Genomic DNA, 12,960 nt, shown 5'->3' on the forward strand with positions numbered 1-12,960 from the left:
TATAGAACCTAGATGTTATAGTTGTTATTATTATTATTATTATTAATTTTTTCATTGACCTTGATTTACTCATTCTTTTTTATTTTATTAATTGGGTTTATTCCTTTGATTCTTTAAGTTTGACCAAAAGATAATAGTTAGTTTATTTTTATTTTATTTTATTTTAAATATTTTTATGGTTAGTTTATACTATTAAAATATTATTTATTAATGAAAAAAATTGTTTTAAAGCATATTAATTTTTTTATTATTAATAAACAATATTTTTTTCATTCAAAACTAAAACTAGTTGTTATATTGTAATCGTTAAAATCAATTCTCTCTACATTTTTTTCTCTATATTTAATGTGATTCCATCCAAGATCTGATTTTGGGAACCACACTAGATAGTTCGAAACACATCCACAAACATTTTTGATGGATCACAAAAGCATGAATGCTGAAGTTCAGAAATAAGTGTAAGCCTTTAAATGTTGGCTCAATTAATATTACACATTGAAAAGTAATAACTAAAAAGTTAAATGTAATATAGAGTGTAGTATCCGAATGAGTCTAAACATTTAAATGTTGTATCACTTAATAATAAAATGTTAAAAATAATAATATCTAATTTGTTGTATTTGATTTTGGTTTTATTAATAAAATTACATATCACATTAAAAAATCTAACATATAATTAGTAGCTATAAATTAAAATTCACTTTACATTATAAATTAAAATAATGATTTCATAACCATATTTAAATTTAATTGATAAGCACATAAAAAATTTACACTTACAATATGACAAGGTTTTTAACCATGTATATTTACCCTCATTGGATGTTATTAACTTGTAAATAGACATTGTTACAATGGCATGGGCCAATACCATGGCTTATCAATACCACTTGCCCAAAAACCATAACTTGTTTCACAATCAAAATATTTTATAACAATGACAAAATTTGTAACCATGGATATTCACCCCCACTTTACCATGGATATTGTTAACTTGAAAATAGGGTTTGTTACAATACCGTGGGCCAATATTGTGGCTTATGAATACCACATGCCAAAAAAACCCTAACTTATTTCACAATCAAAATATTTTATTTTAATTTAATTTAATAACATTTTTTTAAATAAATCTAAAAGCAAAAAGGTTATAATTATTTTTGAGATATATCTAAACTTTAAAATGATAATACTTTTTATATAGAGAGATGTCAAATTTTTATAATATAAATAATATCATTAAGAACTAGCATATATCCAACGTAATTAAGGATCCATGGGATGAGAGCAAGCAAAGTGACTACCAATGATAGAGGCACGCAATAACGCATTATTCTTTGAAGGCTTTAATTATTGTATTTTCTTTGATACTATTGATCCAAAATATAGGTTTAATATTAGCAATAATTTGATTTTTTCTAATTTAGATACTTTCTTAAATACAATACAATGGGATCAAATTTAAGAAATAAAGGGGGGAGGGGAGAGGGGGGAGGGGAGAGGGGGGAGAGATGGTGACAGAGTTGAAGAACAAAGAGAGAGAGAGTGGTGGGGACATAGAGAGAGAGAGAGAGAGAGAGAGAGAGAGAAAAGGGATGAGAGAGATAGGGAGATAAGGGGAAGAGAGAGAGCGGAAGATAGAGAGATGGAGGGGAGAGAGAGAGAAGGATAGAGGGAGAGATATAGTGACAAAGTTGGAGGGAGGAGAAAGGGAAGAAGATAGAGACAAAGGGAGGAAGAGAGATAGATATGGAGAGAGAGAGAGAGAGAGAGTGTGTGTGTTTGGATTGGTGAAATAGAGAGATAAAGGAGAGATGTAAGGATATATAGATATAGATGGTAGGGAGAGAGAGTGGGAAAAAGAGGGAGAATTGGGAGATAGGGAGTGGGGGGAAAGAGAAATTGAGGAGAGAGGGAGGGGGAGAGAAAGAAGGAGAGAGGGAGATAGAAAGGCACAAAATGAAGGGGAGAGAGAAATAATAACAGACACATAGAAACAAATATAGATATTATATAACCAACCTAGTTCCATCTTAACCCCAGATATACCAAGAGATTTGATCCCTCTAGAGGTTTGATAGATTTGGGGTTAAAATGGATCTAGGTAGTAGTGGTAGTAGCCAAAATAAAGTCGATGAGAGATTAATTTGCTTTTAAACTTAAATTTAATAAAAAAAATATAGTTAATAAACCATTTAAATAAATATATGTTAATTTTTTTGTAAGCTTGGTAGGACTCTCTGAGTTTCGTGTTCACATGTCCATTATTCACCCGAGCGTAGCACAACATTTGATCCTAAGCCACTCTTCATTTCCACTGCCATTGCCACTTGAGCTAAAACAATTTTAAGTTAATGTTTTTACGTTGTTTGAATATGTCTTCCACCATATCATATGTTATTTTAAAACCTTTTGAAAATAAAGTTTTTTATAGGAAATGAAAACTACTATGAGTATCATAAACTATAAATTTCCTCTTAAATGTTTTTTCCAACTCTAACATTGTAGAAATATCTTTTGAAAAATAAATTATATGAACTTTTAATTGTGTTATATATTAAATTATCTATAACATTTAGAAGGCTAATTTCAACTCAAATGTTTTTTTCAACTCTAACCTTGTAAAAATATCTTTTGAAAAATAAATTATATGGACTTTTAATTGTGTTATATATTAAATTATCTATAAAATTTAGAAGGCTAATTTCAACTTTAACCTTGTAGAAATATTTTTGAAGAATAAATTATATGAATTTTTAATTGTATTTTATTAAATTATTTATAAAATTTAGAAGGCTAATTCACCATTATTAATTCCTTTAATATATCTGTAAAATATATATATAGATAGATATATATATTTATAATTGGTAAGCAAAATAAATAAATAAATTAATTTTTTTTAATGTTTTAAAAAATAATTATCAAACCAAATCAATCTAAAAAATAACAATTATTATAATAAAAAGTAAAATAAAATAAAATAAATATTCACTCATTAAAAAAATAAGTAATCTCATATTTAATTTCATTTAATTAAATTTTAAAACTGATAACATAACATGTATAATAATATTAACAATGTAAACAACATAAAATATTTTAATATAAAAAATCAACATGTAGTGCAGTAAGAAAAACAATATAGAAATGGCCTTGAAAAAGAACCTACTTATCACATAAACATATATCTGCCGAATATAATTTTTATAAATCTTTTGAAAATCTTTCCATTTATAAATCTCTCTCATATATAATACCATTAATTATTTTGAAAAGTAATTCATTTTTTATACCTCTCTTTCTAATATAATGTCATTAAATCATTTAAAAAACAAATGCCAATCTCCCATAATATTTTCTAAATTCTCTCTTTTACATATATAAAGAAATCACTTCCAAACACGATGTATCAAATCACCGTGGAAGAGTAATTTCAATTGAAGAACTCAATGTGGAGGACGGTATAGGATTTTCAGGCGTAGTCGAGGAATTAAAGGGTAACGGAGGATTGGGGACATCCTCTCCATTACCTTCTAACATGTGGACAACCCTGGCCATACAAGGACGATCTCTGGACTGGTATTGAATGCACCACAATCCAACTTTTGTGAGTCTCCTCGCCTTCTCCTCATCCGGAGCTTCTATTTCTCCTCCTCGCAGTCTCGTTTCCAATTGGCCATTCTCAATCAGCTTGAAAGCCCACTCAGGGAAGTATAACTGACTGGACCGGCTTACCTGTACATCAATATTCTTCCTGCCCCCGACAATCTCAAGCAACAGCATTCCAAAGCTAAAGACATCTGATTTATCTGTAATAGGATCCATACCTCTCGACCACACCTCTGGGGCAACATATCCCGGCGTCCCTCTTGCTGTCGTCATGGAAATATGTGTTTGGTATTTTTAATGGGGAAAATACCAAAAACCAAATAAACAAACACACACAGAGACAATGCTCTGTTTTACTTTACTCCAGGATCCTTTTGTGCACAGGAAAACTCAAAAAAAATTTCACTGAGAGACAGAGTATTTCACCACAAAAAAACTTTCTATTCATTAAAACCTGATACAAAGATTTACCACTATAAAATCATTTTCATATTCACTGCTGTGAAAAACAACTTACTGCTGTAACAAAAGTTTACATGAGCTTACTGCTGTAAAACAAAATTTACATTCACTGGTGTAAAAACAACTTAGGCTCCACCATTTTCTTTATGCACTGCTTGTGCAAAACCACACATGGTTTTTGCTATTCCAGAAATTACATCACCTGGTTCTTCTTATTTTACACACTGCTGTGTGTATTTCTTTTACTGTGCCATCGTTCTTCTTACGCTGCTGTAGAAAACACTCCATTTACCTCCCGTGTGCCATACATAAAAAAAGTCAACACACTCAACAAAACAAATATATGACCTCCCTCTTTTAAATATTACATTACATAAAAACGACCATACCTCTCTTTAAATGTGCCATTCCTTTTTACATACAAAACTTACGTGCCCATAACATTATTAAAAGCATCTACCTAAAAACTACGAACAGCACATAAATTCATTAAATTCTTTCATTCGGCGGTCAAACCATAAGTCTTTTACTCCACGCAAAACATTGAATTGATGTGGGTCCGTATGCAGCTCCAGGTGATCAACGACGGAGGAAAGTGAAGCAGATCCGACGGTGGATAACCATATCGGAAGACCAACAAGTGCTGAACGTTAACCTCCGAGAAAATGACGTTGCGTTACGTCAGGGCTGAACCACGTGTCAGCTCCACATTTTCTCGGGCCCTTGTGTACGAAAACCATTCTCTGCAGGTAGGCGGTCCGAGAAATCTTTAAACCGGTTTGTGGTTTTTGCTGGCGGTTTTGGGGAGCGTACGGCTGCGTTGAAATTAGATTTCAACACTCCCCTTTAATTTCAACAGCTGGGCATTCGGTCATACCGAGACACTTTCTCAAAAATTCAAAGCTTTTCTGATCCAATGGCTTTGTCAAGATGTCTGCTACCTGTTCCTGAGTCCTGCAATGTTCTAGGACAATTTCTCCATTGTTCACCAATTCTCTGATGTAGTGAAACCTGGTATCAATGTGTTTCGTTCTCTTATGAAACACTGAATTCTTTGACAATGCAATAGCTGAGCTATTGTCACAAAAGATCACTGTCGCTTTTGCCTGCTCTTGGCCTAAGCTTCTCAACATTCTTCTCATCCACACTGCTTGACATGCTGCTGCTGTAGCTGCCACATATTCAGCCTCTGCTGTAGACAATGCTACAATGGACTGCTTCTTAGAAGCCCATGAAATGGCTCCTGAACCCATATTAAAAACATAACCGGAAGTGCTCTTCCGATCATCTACACTTCCAGCCCAATCGCTATCTGTGTATCCAACCAAATCTGAATGTTCTGAGGCATGATATAAAATTCCAAACATTTTGGTACCTTTGACATACCTCAAAATTCTCTTTGCTGCCTGCCAATGTGCCTCCTTCGGCCTCTCCATGAACCTGGAAATTAAACTAACAGCATACATTAAATCAGGCCTAGTTGCTGTTAAATACATAAGGCTGCCCACAATACTTTTATACAAGCTAGGATCAAAATCCTTGCTGCTGTCCTCTCTGCTGAGTTTTAATCCCATTACTGTGGGAGTGATGGCTGCCTTGCATTCTTGCATGTTAAATCTGTCCAAAACTTGATTTACATATCTTGCTTGAGATATAAAAATTCCTTTTTCATTTTGATCTACTTCTATGCCTAAGAAGTATCTCAAGAAACCCATGTCAGTCATTTCAAATTCATCCTTCATGACTGATTTAAAATTTTTAATGAGCTGATCATCATTACCTGTGAAAATCACATCATCAACATACAAAACAACAATTAAAATCTTACCATCCTTTTCCTTGATGTAGACTGTGGGTTCTCCTTCACACTTGTCAAATTCATTATCCAATAGATATGAATCTATCCTGCTGTACCATGCTCTTGGCGCTTGCTTCAGCCCATAAAGAGCTTTCTTCAATTTGCACACTTTGTGCTCTTCACCTTTCTTCTCATATCCAAGAGGCTGTTCCACATAGACCTCTTCCATTAACACTCCATTTAGGAATGCTGACTTCACGTCCATTTGGTAGACTTTCCATTTGTTTTGAGCTGCTATGGACAGCACTGCTCTCACGGTTTCCATTCTTGCAACCGGGGCGAAAGTCTCCTCATAATCTCTCCCATACTGCTGCTTGTAGCCTTTGACAACCAGCCTTGCCTTGTGTCTTTCAATCTTGCCTTCAGCATTGCTCTTGGTCTTGTAGACCCATTTCACACCAATGACTTCTTTGCCTTTTGGTAACTCAACCAAATCCCATGTTTTGTTTCTCTCTATGGCATTCATCTCCTCATCCATAGCTTCTATCCATTTCTTATCTTTAATAGCTTCTTCAAAATGAATAGGATCATCAACATGACAATACAAGGCAAATAAGGAATTCATTCCTTCTTCATAAATTTCACTTAGATTTCTAAACTTCTTACCTCGTTCACTTGGTGTGCAAGTGCTTGAAGATGCACTTGAATTTCCTCCTTGTGGTGTGCTTGGAGAAGCACTCTCATTGATCCTCAATGGTGTACCTTGCTGTCCTTGTGTTGGCGCTGTTGTTTGGGGATTCATTTCAGCCACCTCCTCTTCATCTTCATCATGAGACAAACAGTTCTTGACATTGACTGTTTTCTCTATGCTTCCATCCCAAGCTTCCTCTTCTATGAATTGAACATCCCTGCTGACAAAGAACTTCTTGGTAGATGGAATGTACAGCCTGTAGGCTTTGGATTCATCATTGTATCCAATGAAGATGCATTTCTCCCCTTTGCTGTCCAACTTCCTCCTTAGCTGATCTGGAATGTGTGCATAGGCCACACATCCAAAAACTCTCATGTGGGTGACTCCTTGCTTTCTCCCACTCCATGCCTCTTCTGGCACTTTGTTCATGACTGCTTTTGTAGGACACCTGTTCAATATATAAACTGCACAATGTACAGCTTCAGCCCAATACTCATTTGGCAAATGCTTTGCCTTCAACATGCTCCTTGCCATCTCCATGATGGTTCTGTTCTTCCTTTCAGCAACTCCATTTTGTTGTGGAGTGTACCTTGCTGTAAACTGTTTATGTATTCCATTTTCTCTACAAAATCTTAGGAATTCCTTGGAGATATATTCACCTCCTCTATCAGTTCTCAAAACTTTAATGTGCAGCCCGCTTTGGTTTTCAACAAATGCTTTGAAGTTTTGGAATTTCTCAAAGACTTCACTTTTGTTCTTGAGGAAATATATCCAAGTCTTTCTTGTAAAATCATCAATGAATGTCAAGAAATATAGGCTGCCTGCTAATGATGGAGCTTGCATTGGTCCACACAAATCTGAGTTGATAATCTCTAAGGGTGTCTTTGCCCTTATACTCTTCCCTGATGGAAAACTTTCTCTATGTTGTTTTCCCAAAATGCAGCCTTCACATAGGCTGTCTGGTTTCTCTATCAATGGTAATCCTCTTACCATTCCTTTTCTGCTCAATAAGTTTAGACCTCCAAAATTTAGATGCCCAAATCTCAAGTGCCATAACCAGTTCTCATCCTTTGGCACGCTTTGGAAGGCCTCTTCGGTGACTGCTGCCATTTCCGTTTTGTTCTTCATGTCTGCCCTGATCCGGAGAGGGAACATCCTGTTCCTTGTCATCTTCACTTCAGCAATGCATCTTTTGCTGGGTGGTATATCCATGATGGTGCACACATCATTTTTAAAGAAAACATTGTAGCCCTTATGGACAAGCTGTCCAATACTCAAGAGATTACATCTCATTCCGGGGACATAGTATACATCTGCTATGGTTTTCCTTTCTCCTTGCTTTGAAAGTATTTTTATTTCTCCTTTTCCCATAACAGACACTTTACTATCAGTTCCTAGTGTGACTTCTGATTTCACATTTTTATCTAGGGCAGAAAAGAAGGCTATGTTTCCGGTCATATGGTTGCTGCAACCTGAGTCTAAAAACCATATGTCCTCACTATGTGTTTCAGCCATGTTACAAGCTAACAGGACATTTTCTTGACTGCTGTTTTCTCTTGTAACATTTGCATTTTGTCTGCTGTTCATATCATGTTGTTTCTTTCTACAATCACTAGCATAATGTCCATACTTTTTGCAATAATAGCATTGAACATTAGATTTATCATACCTTTGTCCTTGAGCATGATGTTGTCCTCCTTGTTGGTTGCTGCCTTGGCCTTGGTTCTGATTTGGATTGTTGCCTCTTCCTTGTGCATTTGATGAGTTGTTCCTTCCACCTCTATTCTGGCTTCTGCCTCTTCCTCTTTTGTTTCCTCTGCCTTGACCTCTGCCTCTTCCAAAGGACATCTGGGTCTTGAAGGCTTGCTCAAGAGATGAGTTTTCATTCCTACTCAACCTCTGCTCATGTGTTATCAGTGATGCATGCAGCTCATCAACTGAATAGCTTGAGAGATCCTTTGTCTCTTCAATGGTGGTGACTATGGCATCAAACCTTGAGGGTAAGACCCTCAATATTTTCTCCACAATTCTTCTGTCTTCAATGGTTTCTCCATGAGTTCTCATTTGTGTGATTACACCAATCACATGAGTGAAGAATGAGTCAATGTTATCTGACTCCTTCATGTTCAAGTTCTCAAAATCCTTTCTCAGCAATTGTAGTTTTGCTAACTTCACTCTCTCCATGCCTTGATACGCTGTCTTGAGGGTTTGCCATGCTTCATTGGCTGTCTTAGCTGCTGCTAACCTTGGAAACATACTCTGGTCTACTGCTAGATACAACAACACACGGGCTTTTGAATCTTTCTTCCTATTGTTCTTCAGCAGATCCTTCTCTCCTTGAGTTAATGCATTGAACTCAGTTTCATCTGCTGGTTCTTCAAAGCCTTCTTCAACTATTTCCCATAAATCTTGGGAAGCAAGCAGAGCTGTCATAGTTATTGACCAGTAGTCATAGTTCTTCCCATTAAACTGTGGGAGCTGGGTGTTAAACAAACCCATACCAGTGCTTGTGCTGGCCATTCCTTGACTGTGTATTTAAAACACTGACTGTCTCTTCAATAACAAACAAGATAGCTATGAAGAATACCTGAATCCTTTGTTGTCTGAGTTTTCTGTCTGCCTGAGAAGTTTTGCTGCAGCAACAACCTTCTCCCTTCAGCTTCTTTGTCTCCTTCAAAGAGCCTAAGCCTGCTCTGATACCACTGTTTGGTATTTTTAATGGGGAAAATACCAAAAACCAAATAAACAAACACACACAGAGACAATGCTCTGTTTTACTTTACTCCAGGATCCTTTTGTGCACAGGAAGACTCAAAAAAAATTTCACTGAGAGACAGAGTATTTCACCACAAAAAAACTTTCTATTCATTAAAACCTGATACAAAGATTTACCACTGTAAAATCATTTTCATATTCACTGCTGTGAAAAACAACTTACTGCTGTAACAAAAGTTTACATGAGCTTACTGCTGTAAAACAAAATTTACATTCACTGGTGTAAAAACAACTTAGGCTCCACCATTTTCTTTATGCACTGCTTGTGCAAAACCACACATGGTTTTTGCTATTCCAGAAATTACATCACCTGGTTCTTCTTATTTTACACACTGCTGTGTGTATTTCTTTTACTGTGCCATCGTTCTTCTTACGCTGCTGTAGAAAACACTCCATTTACCTCCCATGTGCCATACATAAAAAAAGTCAACACACTCAACAAAACAAATATATGACCTCCCTCTTTTAAATATTACATTACATAAAAACGACCATACCTCTCTTTAAATGTGCCATTCCTTTTTACATACAAAACTTACGTGCCCATAACATTATTAAAAGCATCTACCTAAAAACTACGAACAGCACATAAATTCATTAAATTCTTTCATTCGGCGGTCAAACCATAAGTCTTTTACTCCACGCAAAACATTGAATTGATGTGGGTCCGTATGCAGCTCCAGGTGATCAACGACGGAGGAAAGTGAAGCAGATCCGACGGTGGATAACCATATCGGAAGACCAACAAGTGCTGAACGTTAACCTCCGAGAAAATGACGTTGCGTTACGTCAGGGCTGAACCACGTGTCAGCTCCACATTTTCTCGGGCCCTTGTGTACGAAAACCATTCTCTGCAGGTAGGCGGTCCGAGAAATCTTTAAACCGGTTTGTGGTTTTTGCTGGCGGTTTTGGGGAGCGTACGGCTGCGTTGAAATTAGATTTCAACAATATGGTCGTCTCCCTTCCCACAAAGTTTTGCCAAACCAAAATCAGCAACTTTAGGGGTTAAGTCGGCGTCCAGCAATATATTGTGAGGTTTGATGTCGAAATGTATGATGCGATTCTGGCAATCTTGGTGTAAATATGCAATTCCACAAGCCACACCCAAAGCAATTGAATACCTTTGCTCCCAACTTAAGATTTGCCCATTCTCGTTTCCGGCGAATGTAAACTTGTCGAGAGATCCATTAAGCATGTATTCATATACCAGTGCGCTTGTGGGGCTTTCGAAGCAATACCCCAACAGACGAACCAAATTGAAGTGATGGATCCGTCCGATTGTTGCCACTTCATTCATGAATTGGGATTGGCTGTGCCTATGACTATCAAGAAGCTTGACAGCCACTAAAATGCCGTTCCCAAGCTTTCCCTTGTACACCACCCCATAACCTCCTTCTCCCAACTTTTCCGCAAAATTGTTCGTGATCTTCTTAAGGTCTAAGAGTGAATATCTGGTTGGCATTGGCGCTTCATAAGCATAATCCTGTAGGAATTTCTCTACCTTTGTAGTAGAGCTATCAGGAGGATGTCTTCTCTTCTTGGCATAAGATGTTAAGAATATCACTAATATTGCGGTCAGCACAACTACTCCAGAAATGCAACCTGCAGTGAAAAGAGAGATCGATATGAATATAATATCTGTCCAATAACCCCGATATATATGAAAATAGTGGAAATAAGATACAAGTTCAAAGTGATTTTCAATGGGAAGAAACCATTGTTACCTTTTACAATGGCCGAGTTGATTTTTCGACCTGCAACGCAGCCATGACAACTATTATGAGTTAAAAGCAAAGATCCATAGCTTTAGGAAAGAGAATGAATACTTGGCAATATCGGGAAACACATCTACACATATCTTTGGGTTCAAAGAGTGCAGAGTGGAGGAAACCTATTGGAGGGGTGTACTCAGATCCTCATTCCTTTAGATTCAACCCCTTTTCTCTATAACAACCCCTTTTCCTGGGTGTCAATCAATAATTCATACCATCTTAACTAAACTAGCAGTTCCAAAGTAGTTTTGTGTAAGTTTAGGAAATAGAGCATACCGTGGCCCTGGCAGTTGTCGGCACGGGGTCCATCCTCACAATAACAAACGAACGGTGCAGTTGAACCCGAAGTGTTGTAACGGTAGCCACAGATCCCTCCACTTTGGGAACATGGTTGACAGCTTGCATCTCTCTTTGTATCATTGTAATTCAGTAGCAATGATCCCACATCAACTGTTACTTGGGCCGTAGGACATCCCGGAATCCAATTCCCATTATCGTACAAACTGTAAGAGACGCTAGAATTACATTTTCCGCTAACCATCACTGACGGGTTCAGTTGACATTTGTAGACATTTAAGGTCCTGTTCTCCGTAGCGGATATCACAGCGGTGTCTTTACGCCTTGGATGTGGTATCTGCATATCAATGTTAATGGGATTATCTAAGAATTCGCACTTCTCGCCCCTCACAATTAACAAGGGTTTAAAATGGCTGTCTATTATTGTGTAATTGTGGCCCTGAATTGTGATTACTGGAGATAAGTTCTGCACACAGTCGATCTGAAAGTCAGGGTGACCGCATCCACGGTTTCCTACACCTAGAGGATACTGTATATCTGAAACCCCACATTTACTGGTATTTTTGCAATACTGGTATTGCAAGTCCAAGCATAAGTAGCAGGGGAATGGACAGGCACAGCAGGCAGTAAGGATAAGGAAGAAGAGGTGTCGAGGAAGGGAAGGATGAAGGAGATGAGCATATAATTCCATCGGGAGAAGATTAGGTGATAGGCACAGAATCAGTGTTGGGAATGAACGACAATGAAGCGTAGGTAGTGTTAACGAAATCGATTTAACCATTTAAATCCATCGAATAATAGAGTGTAGATCCATCGCCTCCCCTTCCCGTCCAGAGGATCCCAAACTTTCGTTGGCTCGTCAATCTTCCATAAATTAATCACTTCAAAAGATATGTTTGAAAGCCAAAACCTACAGAAGATGCCGTGAAAAGCATTATTGGAATTTTGGGTTACAATATATCCTGTGATACCCACGAGACGGTAGATATTCACATATTTTTATCCCGAAGACGATGGTTATTGATAAATCTTTGCGAGGACAACGACCAAGAATGGACAGCTTCGTCAACTTCGGGGCCAGTCTATGCTTTGCTCACACAATAACCAACAGACACTCTAATTGTAATTAATGCGGGGGAATTGTATTGGGGTACTTGGATTGACTCAGCTTTTTCCGTGAGTGGGCGAGGATTATCTCTTTTTTGGCTTGATTTTTTTTGTGGTTAAAATCAACTCGTTTTAAAATTAGTCTAAATTCTTAAAAAAACATAAAATATCATGTAGAAAGTTCCCTTACATCAGGTAAACTCAGACTTCACAACCAAATTTGAATCCAAACTTACCAAGCAAACACATAAAGAGACCATTAAAATCCAGAGGGCTTACGCTTCATTCATTCCACCCAAATCTTGATATCACTTTGAAGCAGAATTATCGTTAAAAAGCTCGCTAATACGATGTATACGCGTGTATCTATGTGCAGTATAGAAATAAGACAGTTGTCTATAACGCGACTTTTTGAAAGCTTTTCTGTCGGGTTTTTCCGGTCGGCAGGA

General features: G+C 37.0%; 1 protein-coding gene and 1 pseudogene across 1 annotated transcript; both read right to left on the reverse strand.

Moving 5' to 3' along the window:
* Positions 1-3,414: 3,414 nt before the first annotated feature.
* On the reverse strand, positions 3,415-3,882 carry LOC149234303 (rust resistance kinase Lr10 pseudogene; annotated as a pseudogene).
* Positions 3,883-10,269: 6,387 nt separating this feature from the next.
* Positions 10,270-12,095, reverse strand: LOC149234304 (LEAF RUST 10 DISEASE-RESISTANCE LOCUS RECEPTOR-LIKE PROTEIN KINASE-like 2.1). The gene is made up of 3 exons (XM_089368223.1): positions 11,384-12,095; positions 11,060-11,089; positions 10,270-10,937 (listed from the first exon to the last, which is right to left on the reverse strand). Exons 1-3 carry the CDS (start codon positions 12,093-12,095, stop codon positions 10,270-10,272), a joined length of 1,410 nt encoding a protein of 469 aa, XP_089224349.1.
* Between the last annotated feature and the right edge of the window lie 865 nt (positions 12,096-12,960).

This window comes from Pinus tabuliformis, chromosome 8 (assembly GCF_031772625.1).
Source record: "Pinus tabuliformis cultivar Carrire ecotype Pingquan chromosome 8, CPIR1, whole genome shotgun sequence".
NCBI lineage: Eukaryota > Viridiplantae > Streptophyta > Pinopsida > Pinales > Pinaceae > Pinus > Pinus tabuliformis.

What these genes read in the sequence shown, in the direction of transcription:
- LOC149234304 (XM_089368223.1), bottom strand. Translation starts at nt 12,095, where the DNA reads ATGGAATTATATGCTCATCTCCTTCATCCTTCCCTTCCTCGACACCTC. An exon ending in CGACAACTGCCAGGGCCACG is followed by an intron (nt 11,090 to 11,383) that starts GTATGCTCTATT and finishes GCTGCGTTGCAG; the next exon opens with GTCGAAAAATCAACTCGGCC. An exon ending in CAACTCGGCCATTGTAAAAG is followed by an intron (nt 10,938 to 11,059) that starts GTAACAATGGTT and finishes TTTTCACTGCAG; the next exon opens with GTTGCATTTCTGGAGTAGTT.